At 44.5% G+C, this 23,116-nt stretch overlaps 1 protein-coding gene across 2 annotated transcripts in view; it reads left to right on the plus strand.

Moving 5' to 3' along the window:
• Window positions 1-14,201, plus strand: part of R3HDM4 (R3H domain containing 4) — a 28,894-nt gene extending 14,693 nt beyond the window's left edge. The window contains exons 4-8 of one of the 2 annotated variants that reach the window (XM_054981780.1): window positions 2,135-2,258; window positions 4,374-4,459; window positions 6,493-6,578; window positions 8,926-8,981; window positions 10,977-11,080. In XM_054981780.1, coding sequence (XP_054837755.1) covers window positions 2,135-2,258; window positions 4,374-4,459; window positions 6,493-6,578; window positions 8,926-8,981; window positions 10,977-11,080 — 456 coding nt within the window. Of the gene's footprint in view, window positions 1-2,134; window positions 2,259-4,373; window positions 4,460-6,492; window positions 6,579-8,925; window positions 8,982-10,976 lie in introns of both variants that reach the window. The other variant, XM_054981779.1, reaches the window with a different exon arrangement.
• Window positions 14,202-23,116: the final 8,915 nt, after the last annotated feature.

Genomic DNA, 23,116 nt, shown 5'->3' on the forward strand with positions numbered 1-23,116 from the left:
TCATTGAGAGATTGAAAGGTGTGACCTGAGGATAGATGACTCAACAAAGGATGAAAGACCCATGCCCAGTCATCCTGCTTGCGCTGCTTCCTGCTCATCCGGTTTTCTTTGGTTTTTGAATGCCCCAGATATGAGTAAATATTGGTTTGTTCTTTTTCAGCGCAAAACGACCTGGGGACTAAGTAAAACTTCTGCGGGGGGAAGGAAGCTGTTTGCATAAACTCACCACAAGAAGGGATGTTACACATTCATGGAGGATGGTTCCATCTGTGGCTACTAGCCCTGGTGACTAAAGGGAACCTCCGTAGTCAGAGGCAATGAACCTCTAAATGCCAGTGCTGGGAGGCAACGTGTGGGAAGGGCTGAAGCGGTCTTATGCTGAATCAGGCCTTGGTCAGTGTTGTCTACTCAGACTGGCAGCCATTCTCCAGGGTGTCTCAGGCAGAGGTCTTTAACATCACCTGGTTCTTTTGGAGATGCCAGGGATTGAATTTGGGACCTTCTCTACCACTGAGCTAGAGCTCCTCCGCTTCTCTGGCCCTCCCTTCAACGGGCTGGCCACTGTGTGAAGCAGGATACGGGACTAGATGGACCACTGGCTTGATCCAGCAGGGGTCTTACATTCTTACCTATTATTATGGTGGCACATTATATGTGCCCTGACCTGGATAGCTCAGGTAATCCTGATCTTGTCAGATCTCAGAAGCTAAGCAGGGTCAGCCTTGGTTAGTAATTGGATGGGAGACCTCCAACAAAGACCAGGGTTGCAGAGGCAGGCAATGGTCAACCACCCCTCTTAGTCTCTTGCCATAAAAACTCTATCAGGGGTTGCCATAAGTCAACTGTGACTTGAGGGCACTCTCCACTATACATTATATGCAGCTTGTTTTAATTGATATATTTTTAAAAGTTTTATTTTTATCGTTTTACTGGTTTTACTACTTTATATTGTAAGTTACATCAAACGTAAAGCACGGGGAATCAACTAATAAATGGCATATATTAAAAATAATAAGATAATATTAAAAATAGTAATAAAACCGAGTTCAACTTTAATGCATCAGAGTTTGAAAAAGCAGACTAAAACTTTTATTATCTGTTAGGGTAATGAAACTCCCGAAGTGCAAACAGCTTTAAATAAGCATTCCTGTTTTAAGGCTTTGTCCTCACTGGATTAATCCGCTAAGGCATGGTTCACACATGGTGATGGAATGGACAGCATCATTTCAGATGGTGCCTGATGGATCCCAGCTTTGAGTGTTCCTCCAAATTAGAACAAAAAAGCAAACTCCCCGCAGAGAGAAAACTAGCACAGTGAGGAGACAGAGCTTGATTTGCTGCTTTTCTCCTTGCAAGGAGTGCTTAGCATGACGGTACATTGTGAATGGTATTCCTCTGTCTACAGGCACCCTGGGGCTCTACCTGAAACTCCAGTGGATTAGTCTGTTTCTTTTAATTGTTGACAACACGTCTGAGTAATTTTCATACACCAGAGGGACCCCTTATCACACACAGCAGCAGCAGGTTGTAATCACAAGCTAAAAATAAAGCAGCATATTAAATTTTTTCCAGTAATACACCACCGTCCACCTGCCTGATACAAACCAGGTTAACCAACTATAATACCATTCTGGCTAAGATAAAGAAAATGTGACAAAACAGGAAGCCAATAAAAAAATTAAATACATAAGGTATCTAGGCCTAAATATGCTAAACATACACGTTTTTTTTATTTAACTCCCAAAACTATTCTATATGTACTGTTCACATACTTGTTTATACATGATTGTATAAGTTTCAATGTCTAAGCTAGAATCTGTATAATTTTTTATCATGCACTTACTTTACTATACTTTCTGTTTTTTAAATAAAATTTATAATTAAAAAAAAATTAAACACAAACAGCAGCAAAGATCACTCACAAAACAGCTTGCTATAAATCGTGAGGCCATCTTTCCAAAAAAACTTTGCAAAGTCAACATATGAAAGTGATTTAGTCAGGAACAAAAGAAGATTTTGCAAATTGCAGCCTGCAGTTTTAATGAATTGTTGCATTTGCTCTGGTTACAACCAGGGTGGTGAGAGATGGGTAAGAGAAGGTTGCGTCCCGTGACGTACCATGTCTATTGGCTAGATCTGGAACGATTTCGTGAACCGGTCTGGTGAAGAGCAGGAGCGACTCCTCTTGTATTTGGAGGAAAAAGCTACAAAGAAGCGGAGAAACAAGTTGCCTGACAGAGCCGAAGGAAACTGGAAAGGTATGGACATTGGGCAGGAGTTCAGCACGGCACCAGGCGCATCTCTCACTCTGTAGATTGTCAGAGGTAATTAATTTCTTTTTTAAGGAAAGGGACAGCCAGAGTTCGGAGGGGCTGTGTGCTGAATGTAGGGAACACTGGCTGATTCCGCACACGTTGGATAATGCACTTTCTCTTTTTTTTTAGAATTTTTTATTAGGTGAGCATAATTTACAGATAACAATTATCTATTAAACCCTTAATATCTATATTCCCCCACCCTTTCCCTCCCTCCTTTTTCTGAGACTTCCAACAGCTTTCCAACCCAATAATAAAGTCTATTACTTAATCTATTCCTTCTACACATTATTATAACATCTTACTTTACTATACTAAATAATATCCATCAGTTTTAAATCTAATTCTTATTTTATACTAACCATAATTAAAACTTCCCTTTGTCAGATAAAGATTCATATCTCCTAATTTCCCAATTTAATAATTTTCCATCTGCCATAATTTTCCCTTTATGTCCCACTTCTTCTCTAAATATTGTCTTAGCCTGCCCCATTCGTTGAAAAATTCTTCTAAATTCTGATCTCAGCTTCCTTGTCATTTTGTCCATTTCTGCCATGTGCAGCAGTTTTTGTATCTGGATAATGCACTTTCAATGCACTTTATCAATCGTTTGAGGTGGATTTTTTGTTCCGCACATGAAAATATCCATTCCAAATGATCTATAAAGAGGATTGGAAGTGCATTATCCAACATGTGCGGAATCAGCCTTTTTCCTTTTTAAATTACACATCGCCCAGGAGATCCTGATCTCGTCAGATCTCAGAAGCTAAGCAGGGTCAGCCTTGGTTAGTAATTGGATGGGAGACCTCCAACGAAGACCAGGGTTGCAGAGTCAGGCAATGGCAAACCACCTCTGTTAGTCTCTTTCCACGAAAACCCCAGCAGGGGTTGCCATAAGGCAGCTGTGACTTGAAGGCACTCTCCACCACCAAATTACACCAACAAATGCAAAAGGATATGATAGCGATAGCTCTTCATATATGCACAAAAGGCCTAATATCAGACCTATGATGATACCGTTCTACAAAAAAGGATCTGCATCCAAGAACGTCCCACAGCGGTCAATACTATTCAGCTCTTTAAATCAAAATTTAAATCGCTTGGAGTCCTGCTGAGCAAGAGAGAAAGCAGGGCATAAGTTTTAAATGAATGAAATAAAGCTATCCTCTTCCGAGATTTTAGAAAGCACAGCCCTATTCCAGTGCATAGTGAAAAGATGCTGCCTTCTCCTCAGTCAAGCACTTCTCTTGGTTGCACCCTCCTTAAACTGCTTGTGCGAGGTAAGAGGCTGGGATCCAAAGGGTGCTGGGCCTGCTTTGTTCTTGCAAGGTTCTGCAGTGCAGAGGGTCCTGGCTGTCCAGGCCCAACTAGCCTGGGCAAAAATACGAAGGAATTGGCCAATTTCTGGTCAACATCTGAACACTGGGTGATTGTTGGGAATCTTGCAAAGAATGCAGTGCTTGGTTGCTCTGAACCACCAAGGCATGTTCCCTAGATGGAGGTCTTTCAGCACCGGTTGCCCATGAGATCTTGGTGGAAAATCCATATGCAGGAGTGGTCTACCTCTGCATTCCAGAGGCAGGAGAAACAGCAGAACTGGCTGTTGCTCTGTATGGATATTCCATTGTTGCTGTGAATGCAAAGGCATTTGCAGTGGCAGTGAGACCCAAAGGGGGAATTCCTCCCTTGCAGAAGCAGTCTAAAATTTTGATTGCTGTTACCATATTGATGATTAACAACCTTTGGTTCTTCTGCACTGAACCACACGTGTCTCCACAAAGATACAATCTGGGACCAAACAGAATCTGATAAACTTAAGATGTTGACAATCACCTGATGAATAATTTGTGTAATAGCACAGTGCCTCCATACATCTCTGTAGGCTCCACTTCTGACACCAGTTATTTTTATTTCTTGGTTTTGTGATGTATACTTTTGTTCGTACGTCAGGGATTAGAACAATGTTTCAGTAGCTCTGCTGTAATAAATCTGTGTAAGAGGTTGCTATTCAATCGATGAACAATTTTTTCCTTCTCTTCCTTTTCCCTGCTTTTGCAGGCCATCCCGCATATACACCCAAAGAATGTTTCCAACGCATCAGCCGTCGCCTGCGCACAACACTGAAACGCAGCCGGATCCCCATGGTATGTTCCCAGGTTGAGGGGGTGGGATGAGGAGAAATGTCTTTGTATTGGGTCAGCTGGAAGAAATGATTTTCTAATAAAACTGTATTTCCTAACCAAGCACAGTTTTCATCTATGCAGGAAGCTGTCAGTTGAGGGGGTTTACTCTTATGTTTTAATGCTTGAAGGAATGAAGAGTTAGATGTGCTTTTAAATGATGATTAAAATAGTGAAGCAGTCCCTTCCAGAGCCTCATTTGATACAATTACTGCACAATGAGAAGGACCTACACAAATCAATGTTCATATTGTAATAATCACTCATGAAACTAATCAATGCTATTTGTAAAAAAAAAAAAATCTTTGTACTAATCTAATTTGGAACATGGCCTCCGAGTGCAGATCAAAAAAACCAGCACAGTAGAACTAGGTACAGAAAAGAGAAATGTTTTTACAAATCTGACTTGTAGAAAAATCTTAAATTAAAAATAAAAATAAAGGAGGGGATTACATAAATTTAAAAGTTTTAAAATGTCAAGATTCTAGGAGAATACCTCATGAGATCTTGGATCTCTTTGGATTTCTCAGGCAACTGGAAACAGTATCACTAGTGTTGTCCATGGTTGCCCAGGTAATCAAAAATGGCTGCCACAGGTTCATTTTGAAGCCTGATGTGAGGTAAGGGACATAGAGTAGTGGGCAGTCAAGAGAAGTAAGGAAGATGGCGGGGAGGGGGGGAACAAAGCTAGATGGGAAGAAGGGAGGAACAAAAGGAGTAGAATTGGGCTACAAAAAAGCAGGGAAAGCAGGCAGTGGGGAGGGAGTAGTGAGGAAGTAGGAGATGAAGGAGGAACTGAGAAGGATAAGTTGGAAGACAAGAAAGGGAAGATACTGCGGTAGCTGCGAGGGAGGCGAAGAGTGGAGAGGGTCTGAGGAGAATGGCCAATTTGGGGGAAAGAGGACCCCTTCCCCAGAGAGTCCTCCTGAGTCTACAACTTGTCCAGATTCATTCCTTAACTAGCCCTATGAATTTAAATCTGCAGTTTTCTAGGACTTACCTGCTCAGAAAATAGCACGTAGATTTGATACTCATATTTACCTATTAAGATTTTTTGAAGGGATGGAATGGTTCCTGGATAATGCAAAAAATGTAATACATTTTCTTTTGCCTGTCATAGCTTTTTTCTCAGGTGACCAGTGTTTTCTCATGACTGAGAATGCTCGACATCTAACAAATTGACTGTTTCTTGCATAAGAATTTGCCGGCTTTGGTTCTCATATTTGTTGCTAAGGAGTTAGATACTTAAATTTAAATCTTAAATCTCAGCGAGAGCTGAGAATTATTTGTGCTTCCTTTGAGTTGTTACTGGGTAAAACTACCTGTTGGAATGATCATGTTCTCTTGAGTAACAAAGACCATTTGAGGGTAATAATTTTAAACAGAAATGAGGAAAGGTGCTTAGAATTCCCATTTTGGATTCTCCATTCTTATACTCTTGTTTAAGTTACGGCACAGTGAGAGTGCCGGAACCTTAACAGACTCCTCTGTTGCTATTTTATTGGGTGAGCAAGATTCCCCAAAATGAACAACATGTATTGGAGATGTTGCTGGGATAAAGTGGATTTTTTTCAATGTTGGGTGGGGAGTGCTGCATGGTTTTGAAGGTCTGGGAAAAGACCTTATATGCTGCAGTCGGACTCCATAAAGGTAATCCCTGGGCCTGTAGAGCATCTGATCCAATCTGGAAAGATGAGTTTCTCATCAATCGGGTATTTCTGGTCCTGTCCCGAAGTCACTACACCCGCCTGTTCTGAGAGAGCAGGAGCACCCAGTGCAGACATTCATCTTAAAGAACAGGCAGGTTCGTATAGATACAGACGGGCCCATCTGCATCTTTATCTCTGAGGATTCATATCTGTCTGTGAGCGGCACCCAAGAGAGCGAGGTGTAGCCAGTGGCCGGTCTCCTTTGGAGGTGTGTCTCGGTGGGGGTTTCCTTGATGTTTTGAACACCCGCGCGATCCTGCTTAAAGGCCTCCTTTCTTGCCTTTGTAGGGGACCCTGGAGTGTCTGGAGGAGGAGATACTGGCCTTTTTTTCTGTTAGCCCCCACTCTGTCTACACGGCACTGATGGATAATAGGTAACTCTGGGTTCCATGTGTGTGGCACCCCCTTGTGTCAGGCTTGAGCTGCCAGCAGCCTGCTTGCTGTTTCCTGGCTTGGAACACAATCTTCCATGTGCTGGTGCAACCATATTTAGGATTTTATTTATTGGCTTTAGCATGGTATTCTGAGATAGTGTGATGTAGTGGTTAGAGTGTCATACTAGGGTCTGGAAGACTCATATTCATGTCCTTACTCTGCTGTGGAAGCTTGCTGGGTGATCTTAAACCAGTCACACATGCTCAGCCTAACCTACCTCACAGGGTTGCTGTAAATAAAGAATAAAAGATTTTTAAAGACTAAAAATGAAAGAGAAGAGAAAACATGAAAAACCCTTTAGGTCCTCGTTGGGGAGAAAAGTGGGGTATAATTGGAATAAATAAATAAATACGCTGGCTCTTACCGAGCAAAAGTTTGTATGATTTGCAACTATCATTTCATGTTTGCAGTTAAATGTTTTTTGACTTCAAGGACTAGGATGTGGTGGCCACAGCACCATTTCGTTTTGCAAAGGATCTTGGGGTGTTTTGGGGAGGGGGGCACGTTCTTGGATCTTGCAGGGTGCCTTTGAATATATCTAGTGTTTTCCTGCCCCTGCCTTCTGCAGGGGGCAGGTGGGTAGTGGACAAGCAGCGCTGATTCTTGGCATCTTGCTACCCTCGTTGATTTTTTGGGTCACCCAGTAAGGAAGATTCAGGTCAGACAAAAAGAAGGCCTTCATCATACAATGAATGATTAATTTGGGGGACTCGTTGTCCTAGTGTACACCGATGGATTCTACCTTAGCTAGCTTTTAAAACAGGAGGAGAGATCCATCAATGGCTAATTAGCCATGATAGCTAAATGGAACCACCATGTTCAGAAGAAGCGTACCCCTGCATACCAGTTGCCAGAGGGGCTGCAACAGAGGGAGGTTGCATTAAATAATTCTGACCATTTAATAATAATAACATTCAATTTATATACCGCCCTTCAGAATGACTTAACACCCACTCAGAGTGGTTTACAAAGCATGTTATTATTATCTCCACAACAAAACACCCTGTGAGGTGGGTGGGGCTGAGAGAGCTAGAAGCTGTGACTGGTCCAAGGTCACCCAGCTGGCTTCAAGTGGAGGAGTGGGGAATCAAACCCGGCTCTCCAGATTAGAGTCCCGCGCTCTTAACCACTACACCAAACTGGCTCTCTATCCATTGAAGATCCCATCATTAGCTTTAATACAACAACAACATTTGATTTATATACCGCCCTTTGGGACAACTTAACACCCACTCAGAGCGGTTTACAGAGTATGTTATTATTATCCCCACAACAATCACCCTGTAAGGTGGGTGGGGCTGACAGAGCTCTGAGAAGCTGTGACTGCTCTAAGGGCACCCAGCTGGCTTCAAGCGGAGGAGTGGGGAATCAAACCCGGCTCTCCAGATTACAGTCCCACGCTCTTAACCACTACACCAAACTGGCTTCAAAGGGAACTGCAAGACAATGATGAGAGTATTCATCATTGTATAGTATTGCAGGCATCCAGATCTGGGGCTGGTGAGATTCGAAGAAGGATTCCCTCTTGCCAATGCCCAAGCTGTGTTCAGTGTATTTATTACTACCAGGGGAGGAGGAATTGGGATTCTGGGCCATTCAGTGGAGTGTTAAGGAGAGTTAAGGCAATGCGTTGGAAGGGGAACAATAAGGAATTCTCCCTTTTCACATACAGTTCTGTAAACTAACAGCCAGTTCTTACAAACTATCAAATCAACTTCATCATGCCCAAGCCCGGGGCTGAATATCCGCGGATGTATATAATTCTTAACCTTCAATCTATAGTGGAATTAATCTCACTGTGCCTTTCTCGTGGCCTTCATGTATGTGTGGGGTGGGTGGGGGGCACCCTCAAGTCAGAGTTGACTTATGGCGACCCCTGGTGGGGTTCTTATGGCAAGAGACTATCAGAGGTGGTGTGCCATTGCCTGCCTCTGCAACCCTGGATTTTGTTGAAGGTCTCCCATCCAATTACTAACCAAGGCCGACCCTGCTTAGCTTCTGAGATCTGACGAGATCAGGCTCGCCTGGGATAATAATAATTGTATGAGCGCAAATGCAAAACCTAGGGTGTAAGAAGGATTTTCTCAGAGGCTTTGAGCAGCCCAGATCAGTAAGTTTTAAATTGGAAATCAGGGGGCTTCCCCAAAATTCACTAACAGCGTGCAGTTTGGTTTGCTGGCCTGGTTTGCTCCGGAGAGTGGTTTTAATTTGCCCCATGGAGGCAGCTTGGAAGGGCTTCCACAATTGTACTGTGGCTGTTTAACTTCTTCCTTTGTTTTCTTGCAGCTTTGAACGGCTGTTGCTTCACGCCCTCTGCCAGTACATGGATCTTGCCTCTGCCAGTGAGAACGAATTTTCAGATACATACTTGCTGCTGCACAAAGGCTCTCTGTTTCTCCCAGCGGAAGCCTCTCCCTTTTCCTTGACCACCTTGGCTTTCTAATCTGGATTGGCAAGCTCCTCCCCATTTGCAAATTCCAGTTCTCTGCAAGAGGGGAGGAAGGTCAAGCGATCTCAGTTTCCTAATTTAAATTTAGGAAGTGAGTATGCAGAAGGACTCTGGTTCCAGCCCAAGAACCTAGTCTGAATGCCCTGGCATAACAGCAGGTTGTCTCTGAGCATGTGCAGAATACTTTCCGTCCAAAGTAAGCACAGCTGGACCTTTTGCTAATTATTTATTTATGTCATTTCTAGTCCGCCTTTCTTACTGAGACTCAAGGTGGATTACATAGTGTGAGTCAGTACAATCAATAGCACAACATTTCAGTATACATGTAATGGGTATATACATGCAATTTGCAAGGTTTAAAAAGAAAGAAAGAATGTAAAGAAAGGAATTGTTTACCCTGCTTAACATAGTTTCACATTTTATTTTATTTATTTTATTTACAGCATTTATAGTATGCCTTTCTCCAGGGGTCATTTCGTACAAAAAGAACTGCAGGAACTCATTAGCATAACTCATTAACATATGCCACACCCCTTGATCAGGCCAAAATGGCTAGGATTCAGCTGCTGCCAGATGGGGGAGTGTTCCCCCACCGGGCAGTGGCCCGATTAGGGCCGTTTTGCCCCCAATCCAGGCCAAAACATGCCCCAATGGCTCAAAATGGCCATTTTGGGCACATTTTGGCCTGGATCAGGCCCAAAACGGCCTGGATTGGCTTGGTGCTGGGCAGGGGAGGGGTCTGCCACCAGGCACAGACCCCGGTTTTGGTCCTGATCCTGGCCGAAAAGGGCCCCAAATGGCCAAAAATGGCCATTTGGGCCCCGTTTGGGCCCGGATCACGGCCGAAACAGCCTGAACCAGATCAGTGCTGGGCAGGGGAGGGTTCCCCCGGTCCAGGCCCCTTTGGCCCCAATCTGGGCCGAAACAGGCCCCCAGGATTGGGGCCGAAACAGCTGGGACCATGTCCATGCCGGGCGGGGGAAGCTTCCCCCAGCCGGCATGGACCCAATTTGGGCCATTTCAGGCCCAGTCCAGGCCGAAACGGCCCAAAATGGCCAACAATGGCCCAAAATGTTTTAAAGTCAGGTGGACGGGGCCACCTGACTTGGGGGAACTACCAGAGTGGTGGTGCGTTCCCCCTCGAGCCCTGCCTTTCTCATTGAGACTTAAGGCAGATTACATGATGCGACTTAGTACAATCAATAATGACATTTCATTATACATGTAATAGGTATATACGTGCAATTTGAAAGATTTAAAGAGAAAGAATGAAAAGAAAGGTTTAAAGATTTAACAGTGTCTAAACAGAGCACAGGCAGATTTGATGACTTGATATATTAAACAACATAAGAATTACTCAGTAGGATCCTACTTATAGCAATAGTAGCGAAGTCTCTGTTCCTTCATTATTTACAGAAATAGTGAAGTCTGTGGTTCTTCCTTATCCCTTTACTGATGGATCTCTTGAGACCACTTTCTTACAGCATTGGCTGGGCAAATTTTTAAAAACTTTGCTTTGGCAGCAGTTGCCACTACAACACAAGTTAGAGGTAGATTTTCCATGTGTGTGTGAGAGAGAGAGGGAGGGAGGGAGAGAGAGACTTAAGCCCCAGAACTTCTCTGTTCAGAAGCTTACGTCTTGGTGCATCCAGAAAATGTGACAGAACCAGAAAGACTTAAGTTGTTAGTAGGTTTTTAAACAAAAAACAGGGAATACATTTGCAGGAGTTTTATAGGAGAAAACCCGAAATCAAGCAGAATTATTTTTAAAAAGATACGCGTGCTTGGAGCGTAATCTGTAATGTCTCACCACCCTGCAGATCACTTGTAACCGAGCAGCTGTAGAAATGAGTGTCAATCGTAACGTTATGAAATCTTCCCATCCTAGGTTCCAGCAACGAAGGGAAGCGGCAGATGCAAGTCAGCAACAAGCGGACCGTCTTCCTTCCCCCGTCCCTCCTGCTTTCGGCGTACCTGGAGCAAATGAGCTGATAGAGGCTAAGGGAAGAGGGGCCCTCGGCCGCCCCCGTCCTCTTTCATCTCCCCTCTTCCGTTGGCTTTTTAATATTTAAAAGAGAAATAAATGTGTGTGTGAAAGTGGGAGGGGGGTTACGTTGGTTCGCAGGAGTAGTCGTTTCCTCTAGGCTTGCAATCTATTGGGGGAGATTTGGAACTGGGTTTTTCGTCATTTGGTGCCATGTGGTGGACCTGGGAAGACCTTTCCAACCAAAGGCCGCAGAGTAGCTGTGAGGAGAGATAAAAGCCTTACAGCTACCAGCAGGGTTCCCTACTCTTTGCTGCATGCAGGCCGTTGCTAAGTTGCCGCCTACTTCTTTGGCACAGTTTGACTCAGAACAGGCCATCTCCCTTTCTGGGGACTCTAGCTCGGGGCTCGATGGAGGCAGAAATAGCCGAACCCTTCCCCCTATACTGCGTTACAGCTGCAAACTTTTATTGATTTTAATTAGCTTTGAAAAGTGTCCCCAATTCCTAAAAAAGTGGAATTATTTTTAAGTAGGTCCTTTAAAAGAAGGACCTACAGAAGATGAATCTTCTCTGAAGAAGCATTTCCTGTTTCATGCAGGAAGTGATCCCTCTACCTAAGATGAGGCATTCCCCATCCATGCTCCCTCTTCCAGGGAGATTGCTCTCCTGAGACAAGACTTTCCTCCTCGCTTTTCACAGATGAGGATGTGTCTTCTAAGATGGTGGCTCCTCCGACACATTTGAGCACTGCCTGAAAGCAGAGCACGTGTGGTTTTCTTCAAAATTCTGTGTTCATATTGAATTTTGTGCAGGTTTAGTTAAAAGAAAATCAGTTGATAAATCAGATGGATTTAAATCAAGTGACAGCCTTATGAAGCAACATGGATAGGGGTTTGGAGGGAGAGGTATTTGGCGGGAGGGAGGCATCAGTGCCCAGGAGCAATGAAATTCCCTGAGCCCCCAAATCTCACAATTATTTTGTGATAAAGAGATGTTGTCCTCCTCCGCCATTTTCTCTACTCAGTTTGACGCATTCTTTTCTGGCCCTTTTTAATCAAGCTGATCTACTTGTAACATGTTGGGGATGGATTTTTGGAGGACAATTTTTTTCCTCTGACACAACTTCTTCGAAGTGCCAAGTGTTGTGTTCAAGCCCCGTTGAAGTGACAAAGTGTAAACTTCCCAATTGCTTTTTCAGTTTGGCAGGCGTTTTTAGGTTTGAGAAAGAAGATCTTAAACCCATTTTTAATACTTGTTTTAAATTGGGAGATTTCTGTCTTCTTTTGCAAGCACAATTTTGGAAGAGAAAAAAGCACACATGTGCCCCTCGTGGGGCCCATGCACGCCACATTTGCTCTGCACAGCCTGTCCCCCCTCGGCAACGCCGGTTGCTTTCCCTTTGATTTTCAGCTCCTGTATTTATATGCCAAGTAATTTAAAACTAAGCATAATGGTGCAAAATCAGCCAGTATTGTTCACTCTGACCTTAACCAGGGAGGGCAAAAGAGCACTTGATTACTCACGCTTTGGCTTTGCTTTGGCTTGGCGCAGCACGGCAAAATGTGGATTTTCTTTTCAGTGCCTTAAATTCTCAGCAGGGTTGGGGGATGTCTTTAAAGTGAGGCAAGATAAAAATTGCTTCGCTGGATCAAGCCAAAGTTCAAACACTGGCTCCAAAGAGCCAGAGAAGCCCAGTAGCTGGGTCACAAAGGCAACAGCCCTCCCCTGTTCTTTGCTCCCAGGCTCTTGGAAGATAGACTGCTTCTGAACATGGAGGTTCCATGTTCCATGAATTGATCTTTAGGAACTTGTTTCTGTTTTTTGGTGGCTATCCCAGAGTTACTGTGTTGAGATTATTGCCCTCCTATGTGTGTGTGCTTGAATTCCTGTTGTGTACTCTTGATGGTTCTGGGGAAGGAAAAAAGTTTGTTCAAACTATTTTGTTTATGCAGAATGATTCCCAGCCAAGTATAGGCTTTGGGTGAGATCCTATGGAAGATTTCAGTAGGTGGAAGGGATTTCCGTCCATGGAGCACAGCTCTCTCCCCTCCCCCAAGTGTCCATTCCTCAATGCTATGCCCAATAGGGGATCCCCAGGACTTGCCTGGAGCAGCCAGAGGTCTGCCATGGGAAGGGGAAAATTGGTAAAAATGGCCCCCTGCTTCTGTCTATGGAAATCCTCTCTCTGGTCATAGCAGACTCGATCCAGATTTTTCCATTCTGTACTGCCCTAGCCAAATTGCCCTGTTTTCTAAACTCAGATATTTTTTTCTCCTTGACAAAAGACAGCCTGTTGTATCAAATGTAATATAGTATGTCTTTTTATATGTCTATCCCTTGACTTAAAGAGTAATTGGACATCCTGTCTGTTTCTCCTAATTTGCTATGTTCTGATGATGATGTGGCGGCTCTTGAGGATCGAGGTGTTTTTGGCAGGGATGGGAAATTGCTTTGTTTTAGGCTCTGCAGTGCCGTCAAGCACAGTCCAAGCTGGCTTTTAAAAGAGATCATGCACCTGTTTTAAAGTAGCACCACAAACAAGTCTTCAAAAGTTACTAGCTCTCAAGAGAGGCTTTTAAACATCTCACTTACCTTATGCTGTTTCTTGGCATGAGGATTTACTGGATTTACTTCTCTTTACTAGATTTTCTTCTCTTGAAAAGAAATCCCCATGTGATCATGTAGAAGTAGTATTATTTTAGGCAAGAGGCTCTTTGTGGGACTGTGCATTGGCACACGTGGACAGTCATTCTGATGAAGCAAGTGTTTGCTTGTGCTCATGCTTGGAGGAATCGTTGGTAAATTCAAGATTTCTTTCTTTGATTTCAAATTTATAAAGAAAGTACAATGTACGTGGCTGCAGGGCATAGATGCCAAGCTGTTACAATAGTTTAATAAGTAGGTAGCTGTGAAATAGCAATAACAAATACAGTACACAATAGTAAAGAGTCCAGTAGCACCTTTAAGACTAACCAACTTTACTGTAGCATAAGCTTTCAAGAATCACAGCTCTCTTCATCAGATGCAACTTAATTGTAATATAAGCTTTCGAGAACCATAGCTCTCTTCATCAGATGCAACTTTATTGTAGCATAAGCTTTTGAGAACCACAGCTCTCTTCGTCAGATGCATCTGACGATGCATCTGACAAAGAGAGCTGTGGTTCTCAAAAGCTTATGCTACAATAAAGTTGGTTAGTCTTAAAGGTGCTACTGGACTCTTTACTATTTTGCAACTACAGACTTAACACAGCTAACTGCTCTGGATATAAATACAGTACACAAGGTTCCTCTCCTCAAAAGTAACACATCAATTGTGGAAATACCACGTTTCTTCCAATGGGTGAGAACCTTAAGGTGGAAACACGCCCCGTGCACCACTATTATTTCAGCAGAAAGAAGTCCATTTCAAAGGCCGTAACAAGCCCAAGGCACAACTCTCATTACAACAATAAAGTGTTTCATTATGTGATCTTGTATGGATACAACTGCCCTTCGTATGGGAGCAATTTATCATTGTTTACTTGAAAGCACTTGGAATTATAACTAATGCACTTGGAATTGTAACTAATGCACTTGGAACTCTGATGAAGATTGCTTCGAAACGGGAGTGGAGCTGGCAACCCGCCTGAACGGGATTTACTTCTGCAGAAATAAGAGTTGTGCATTGGACTTGTTACTGCCTTTGAACTGGATTTACTTCTGCTGATACCTTATTTTTTTCATAGTATATTTTATTTTTATTATGGAAAAGTTAAAAGATAGAGCAAAAGAAGAAAAATAAGACATAACAATAGCACAACTACAAAGAGCTAACGGGCCTACACAACAAAGTTTTTTAAAAAACAGCAAAAAACATAAGCATATTGTTGGTCTGTTACAGTTTTTTCCCTACAACACTTCCTCTTTTAGTGTCACTTTGGGTCAGCTGGAACAAGGGGGGAGTTTTTTAAAGTTTAAATAGCCCTTGATGAAAATGGTCACATGGTCGGTGGCCCCGCCCCCTGATCTCCAGACAGGGGGGAGTTTAGATTGCCCTCCACCAGCGGTGCGGAGGGCAATCTAAACTCCCCTCTGTCTGGAGATCAGGGTGCAAGACCACCAACCATGTGACCATTTTCAAGAGGTGCCGGAACTCCATTCCAACGCATTCCTGCTGAAAAAAAGCCCTGGTTACAACCATCTCTAAAATTTCTCATTCAGACTCAAAAATGACATATCATTTCATCTGACTGCTTTCTTGAAGGCCACATTTGCTCTGATATTTGTTACTGCTATTTCACAACTACCTATTTATATCACTAATTAAATTGGCATTTGTAGCCTGCAGCCACGTACGTTGTACTTTATAGAGCTGTTTGTGGCTAGGCTACGGTTGTTCACATTCAATTTCAAATTGACCGCTGGACTGTCTTAAACCCAGGTCTCTTCCAACAGTCGAAACTGCTTTGCCCTATTTCCATGTTTGGCTTCCCCGTTTGAGTTACTCCCTGTTTATTTTGTCTGTGTCATAGAGTGCTGTGTGTTGTTGAGCGGCTGATCTGGGTGTTCCTTCTCTTCAGAACAGCAACTCGACAGGCACTGAACATTCTGCAGTCTCCACTTCTGTACCGCTTGAGTGAAGAGAGGCACAGAAGTATTGCTGGTTTGGAGACTGCTATTTTTAAGCTCTGAATGTTGAATTTGAGTCGTTGGAAGGTTTGGTCCTATGTGAAATCTGACATGTTCAAAAGTTTGATTCAGCCACTTCATCACGTATGAATTTTGACCCTGAAGGTTGCTTTTAACCGATGTGAATTTCAGAGCACAGAGGTGAAGTTACCAGCTTGACAAATCTGATACTTTTTCATCTTGATCTCACTGCCCCCCACTCTTAAAATTCAGCATCATCCATACTTGGAAGAAGTATTGGATGAGAAGCATTGAATTGGAACTCGTATTTCAAACACGTGCAGGGAAATTCTGTTTCCACACCAGGAATAGATGTTTGGATTGGAGGCTAGGTTTCTGCTGATGAAAAGATTTTGGCAAAGATTTTGTTGGACACAAATGGGGTCCCGAAGGTCCCTTCAGCTAATCATAATAAGAGACAGACGCGGAGTCCTGTAGACGAAGCAATCTAGAATCGTTTATTAAACGATGGAGGAATGATGAGCACAGGGTGCCCTCGTGCCCAACGAGCACAGGGTGCCCTCGTGCCCAACGAGCACAGGGTGCCCTCGTGCCCAACGCTCATCAAAGCTACAATAGCAGTACAAAGCAATGAATACCTTTTGGTTAATTATAATATTTGTTATTCTATTGGCTCAGAAAATACAGTGGTCTCTATTGGTTCAAATGGCGACTACCTTTCATGATACAAGTGTCTAGGGGTATTCTGACTGGAAGAAACAACTTGGGTCAACGACATAGTTACAGCATGACCCAATTGCAATTTCTTATCTTGTCTGTCCTTGGTTTTATCTCTGGAAGGAACATCTTCCTTCCGTTCTCACCCATCTCTTTCATAGGCTATTCATTCATGCCCATTCCTTTGGTCTTTGCAACATTTAATAGTGGCGCCCCGATGTCGCTTTCTGGCAACCGTTGGGGCTTCAAGCGAGGAATATTTCTCTGGGTTCCATGGGAGGAGAGATGCTCTCTCCTCTCCTGGAATGCGCTTATGGTTACATTAAGTCCCCTTCTCCGCTTTGTGGTTTTCTCTCTCAGCCTTGAGAGATGTTTCTAATCTTAGCTAACTTTCATTGCAACACTGCAAACCGGGTTTGCAAGTGAGAAACAGGTGTCAGAAATCAAACAGGTGCTCATTAAACTCATTAAGCGCATTCTACCTGATAGTAGGCTTCATAGTACTTTGATCTTACATTTCACAGTGATTTTACATGTGTAACATACATTCTGCTTTGGTCATTTGTTTCAAATTTCATTTTCTTGCAATTTGCATTACAAGTGCTACATTAGTTCCTGAGAATAGTAAAAGTGCATAACAGTGATAGAAGGCACATAAGGTTACATAAAATCTCTTTCATTAAATCCATTTCCCACAATTTTAAGAACATGTCTGCAGTAGTTGTTAAAATTATACCCTGAATTAGAGCAACAGCTTGATGCAGAGAATGCCAGCTTTTGGGTTTCACAGAACACTTGATCAGGCATTATCTGCTGACTAGTGTTGAGAAAGAGATTCATGTGGGCATGACTTTATGAGAACCCTTCTCCAAATTTTTGCTTCTGTTAACATCAATTTTTCTCTGTGTGATAAAAAAGTGACAAACCAAAGTTTTTGTTTTTGCATTTTTAACTTCAGGCTGCCAAATAGTGGTGTTCAGTTTAGTATGTTATGTTTAGTGCAAATACTGCATTTGATGATGGTGTGTTGTAATTTCAAGGTTGTGTTTTCGTAGGAAGTTGTTTTAATGAGAAAGAGGGAATTGATCTCTACCCTAACCTCTCATCCTTTGAATAGCATGAGCAGTTGATTTTACAGGCAATTTCTTAAAATTAGTGCTGATTTATACAGATTTATACACAGTCAAGATGGTAACGCTTATCCTGGACTATATTACTTTGGGACTACATCTGCGTGTCCTACAGACATGGGGTGAAGGGGATGATTGCATGTTGCCGTGCTCTCCCATTGTTTAAAAGAGAGAACGTGCAGAAATCTAGTGTTTCGGGGGATTCCCCGATCTGTCTCTTTGAAACCTACTTTTCTACAGTCAGGGATTTCTTTTTTCGTCAACTAAGTGGTGCAGTCCGGTCACAGTTTCACAGAATGTATGAACTGAGTTTGGATTCTGTTGGAAAAGCACATTGTAGTCATTGTTGTATTGAAAAGTGTTTTTGTGTAAGTAAATAGCAGTGCTTTAAATGATTGCTTTTTTCTCTCTTTCTTCCCCCAATCCCATTAGACTTCTTAATGTTCAGCTTTTCAAAGGGTGCCTCCCTTCTTCCTATGGACAGAGGCTCTGAGCAGCAGGGGAAATAGATGAAGGGAAGAGGAGGAAGCATGTTGCCGCCTGGATTTCCGGATCCGGATTGTGGGACTCTTAACCCAAATCTCTGTGTAAAGTGCTGTCAAGTCACAGCCAATTTATAGCAATCCCAACGGGTTTTCAAGGCAGGAGTTGGTCAGAGGTGGTTTGCCATTGCCTGCTTCTGTGTAACGACCCTGGACTTCCTTGGAGGTCTCCCATCCAGCCCTGCTTAGCTTCCAAGATCTGATAGGATCGGGTTAGTCTTGGCCATCCAGTTCAGGGCACATTAAATCTCTAGAGCAATGATATTCTTACCATGACCCAGCTTTCCCCCCCATCACAACAAGGAGGAGGAAGTGACAGGTTAGCTTCAGTCTGACGTTCTGGTATAGGTAGGCCTGAATGGTAGGGGTCCCAAAAGGACAGGGATTAAGTATGAGAGAATGCAGCGGAGAGACACCAAGTGATGAAAAGCAGAAAGAGTCAGCTAAACTGCATAATATTTATTTGCTAAGACTAAGAAGGGGGAAGCTTGACACAAGGATGCCGCCTCTGAGAAAAGGAAGCTCATTTTCCCTACTGACTTTCCCCCTTGACTGTGGAGCAGGGAAGAATCAAACCTCATCTCATAGCTATACACCCACAGGCACTCCGCTTTTCTCTGGAAGCGGGAAGTGTTGCCTAGTGGGAGGAGGCACGAAACAGCTCTAACCCTAACCCACCCCCCGCCAGCCAGCCTTGTGCCATACAGGGCTGGTTCCATATTTTGGAGTGCCCTGGAGAGAGAGTGCAACTGCACACCCTTTTTTTGAGACTACTGGGAGTGCCACAGCCACCAGGAGCACTGCTGCTGTGTGCACCACCCACGTGCCCTTCCCTGACAATGCCAGGCAGTAAATGCAGCCAGGAACATGGGTGGCAAAGCACTCACAAACACGTAGGGGAAGGGTGAGTGCGTGGGAATCAGAAGACGTGCGGGTGGTGCGTCAGCAGCAATCGGCCCTCCAAGCCACAGACCCTGGCACCTGCCCCATGTTGCCACCTCAGCCGTACACTTCGAAAGGGGCAAGCTCTTTGCATGCAGAGGGTGCTGTGAAGATCTCCCTCTGCTTTCATCCCAAAGGAGTGAAGGGACCCACACCTTGGGGGCAGGGGGCAGAATCCCAGTGGAGAAGGCCTGGAGGGGGGGTGGGGTCTCAGAAGCCAAAGGAAAGGGCTAAGGCTGAAGGGGGGTTCTGAATTGATCAGGGGCAGGCAAGAAAGGCTTACTTCAGCTTCTCCCTTCCGCTGCAGTCTTCTTGGGGGTCTTCTAAACACAGGTCGGAGGCCACTAAGAGCCAAGCTACAAGTGACGCCTGACACAGGTTGGACACTTGCCAGCTTCCCTCAAGTTTTGATGGGAAATGTAGGCATCCTGGTCTTGCAGCTGTAATGGAGAGCCAAGCTGTAAAACCAGGACGCCTACATTTCCCATCAAAACTTGAGGGAAGCTGACAAGTGTCCAACCTGTGTAAGGCGTCACTTGTAGCTTGGCTTTAAATGAAAAGGGCATTGAGGAGGGATAGTGAATTTCAGGACGGGACGAGGGAACCCTCACGAGGAAGAAATTGGCTGAGTAAAAAGGGCACTTGACTGAGTTCACTGGAGCGGGATTCTCCCCACTTATACCCACTCGATCTGTTTAAAAGCGCCCTACTACCCAGCAGACATCCACTCCCCCCATTCCGTTCTCGCCTGTTGCTTCTCCCTCTGCTACAGATCTCAAAAACTCACCTATCTTTACTCAGCCTTTCACTTGTTGTCCTTTGATTTTTAAAAAAACCTGGAATTCCGTCAGCTTTTGTCTGCCACTGGTCTTGAAGCGGGAGTGGGTAGGCCAAGATTGTCATCATCCTCCTCCATCAGGGTCCAACTCTGGCTCCTGGAGCAGCAAAGGAGCTTAATTTTGTTCATGGATGAGTCACAAATTGGCCTGCGGTTCCGGCTGTGTAGTTCACTCATTGGAGGAGAGAAGGCTGGCAAGCAGCTGTGTAGAGCATCCACTTGGTGTACAGAAAGTCCCCGGTTCTATCCCCGGCATCTCCAGGTAAGAAGGAGCAGGTAGGTGATGTGAAAGAATTCAGCCTGGGAACCTCGACAGCGGCAGCCAGTCGCAGGAGCTGATAAGGTAGAAGGCAGCTTGCAATGCGGCAGAGCACACACTTGGAGGAAATGCCCATGATTGGTGTTAATCATTAATGTTTCAGAAGTCTTCCGTTTTGTTGCAGTGATCATTACACCCATTCATTTTCATTACTGTAATGATCCAGGCTGCTTCTTCACATGGTACATTGTTAATTTGTGGAACTCACTGCCACAGGACATAGTGATGGCCGATAGCTTGAAAAGGGGTTAGAGACGGTCATGAAGGATTGGCTCCACTGACGGTTATTTGCAGCACTGCGAAATTGAATTGCTGCTGAGGCAGTTGGCTTCTGAATGCCACTGGTCAGGGGAGCTTTGCCTCTGGGCTCCTGGCTTGAGGACCTTCGATTAATCTACTGTGGGATACAGGGGGTTTGATCCAGCCAGGGGGTGTTTTGGGGTGGTTCTTTCCCCCCCACTTACTTAAAAACAAATCCTGCTTTATACTTCACTAGCAACCAAGCCTGTTGTGTGAACAAATACAGCGGGCTCTAGAAAACAGATATGGCAGGCCCCCTCTGGGTGGCAAGTGGCCAGGCTGCTGGCCAGGCCCTGCTGTCACCCCCGCAGCCATTACGAGGCCTGCTGAGGGCTGCACTGCCAGGCTGGGCCTCCTTGCCGCCTCTGCAGCTGCTAAGGGGCCTTGTGTGGGCCACATTGGGCCTCCCCGCCATTTCCATGGGCGCTGTGGGGCCTTATGAGGGCTGCGCTGGCACACCAGGCCTCCTTGACACCTCCACAGCCGCTGCAGGGCCTTGTAAAGGTTTCACCACTGCACCAGGCCTCCCTGCTGCCTCCATGGCCCTCAGAGGCCTGGTGTAGGCTCACCCAGAGGCCCCTCAGTGCTCCTGCGCCAGGATAAAAGGTGAGTCATTGGCAACACGGCTTGCCTTTTATATATTAGAAAGTGTCTGTTCCAGGACTAAACCTTGACATTTCAGAACTGTTTCCTGCAGTTGAGCAGTTGCACTCTGTGCATACTCCAGGGAACTCATTGCCTCCCATGTCCCGGTGAGGGCCCTAACATAATGCTGTGCTTCCTTTTATTATCCTGAGAATGTGGTAGACAAAGACGCTATCGGACCATTTCTGGTCTCAGAGAATAGCTGTCATTTGCCTTGGTTTCTGGTAGAATTCTCTATTTTCTGCACCACAGCAGCCTACTTGTCTGTGTTTTGTAATCCAGCTGGTGATTTTTTTCCAGAAAGGTAGGAAGATTAGCTGTTCCAGGACACCCACAATATAACACAACACAGCAGTAATAAGGAAAAAATCCCTGTACTTATTGGGGAGGACATTGGGCTGTACCAGCCTATGACATCCTAGTTCTTTCTCTGCACTTTTGTTTGTGCAAGATTAGAAAATACGAGCATTTTCTTTGAGAATTGTTTTGAGAATCATTTCTAGGAGAAGAACCCTGAAACAGTCTGCAGTTAATAAAAGGCCATTAATTCCTTTATCAAGTCCCTGTGAAGAAGGGGGGGGACACAAATAAAAGGTGTCAATGAGGTTTTATGAGTCTGTTGATCTGTCTCTTGGAAGAAAAGGCCCCAGAAAGGGGCCAGAGCATCTGAGGCTGCTGAAATACCCAGGCAGGCCACATCTGTGTGGCTTGTGTTTCTTGCCAGGACTTAGGTAGAACGCACACGCATTTTCACACATGTGCGCAGCCAGGGCTTTTTTCTGGGAAAAGAGGTGGTGGAACTCAGTGGGTTGCCCTCGGAGAAAATGATCACATGGCTGGTGGCCTCGCCCCCCTGATCTCCAGACAGAGGGGAGTTTGGATTGCCCTCCGCGCTGTTCGGCGGCACGGAGGGCAATCTAAACTCCCCTCTGTCTGGAGATCAGGAGGTGGGGCCACCAGCCATGTGACCATTTTCAAGAGGTTCCGGAACTCCGTTCCACCACATTCCAGCTGAAAAAAAGCCCTGTGCACAGTTATCATACAGCTAGTCTCCAGTAATGCTAATTTCGTAATTCTTCCCCTTTCCTGCCTTTTTCCAAACTCAGAAATCCCAAACTTTCTGGCCTTTCCTGTTAGGGACGATATTCTGATCTCTTGACCATTTTGATTGCCCTTTTCTGCCCGTTTCCTGGCCCCGGGGTCTCCTTTTTCAGATGAGGAGAATGTCAGGCTATGGATGACAGGATACAGCAGACCGATCTCTGACCCATTTGCAGTAAGACACAAGTACTTAGTCAAATGGCTTTTATTCAGAAATCAGATCATTTCCATATACAGGTCCATAGTACTACTTAGAAGAAGGCAGACATCTAAGCATCATGAGTAGAAGTTGACAGGAATGACATCATGAGAGAAACTTTTTAACATTCTAGTTTACTCCTTTCTCCCCTCTCCCGACTGTAAACAATACTTTGGCACTCTCTTGGTATGAGAACATTTCACATATTTGTGATACCACATTGAGTTACTAGGAAGCAAGGCACAGCACTGTCTGGGAATGAGCACAAGGTCATAAACACTGGAAGCTGCTACAGTCCAACAGATAAACACCTGTGGAAGCCTGACAAAAGAATAGTTATGATATTAGCAAAGTGACATTGAGCTATAGCCAGATACTCTGTATTCAGCGGAACAGAATTAAAATTGGCACGGATGGGGCTCGGACATGACAGAGAAGAAAAACGAACATGCGCTACAAAATGCACACTTTCACTACCTGCGCATGAACTCATTCAAGTGCAGCAAGTGCAATTTGGGGTCTTCTGAGCCTCCTTAGGGGATTATTTCCTCTTGTTCCCCCTCACCCCCAGGCTGCAGACAAGTTGTTCTTTTTGGCCTTGCCGGGTATAAATAGAAGCTGTGAAAGAAAGAAAAAAGGCCCTCTTGCTTTCTTCGCAATTTTCGCTGTTGGATGTTC

Source organism: Eublepharis macularius, chromosome 5 (assembly GCF_028583425.1).
Source record: "Eublepharis macularius isolate TG4126 chromosome 5, MPM_Emac_v1.0, whole genome shotgun sequence".
NCBI lineage: Eukaryota > Metazoa > Chordata > Lepidosauria > Squamata > Eublepharidae > Eublepharis > Eublepharis macularius.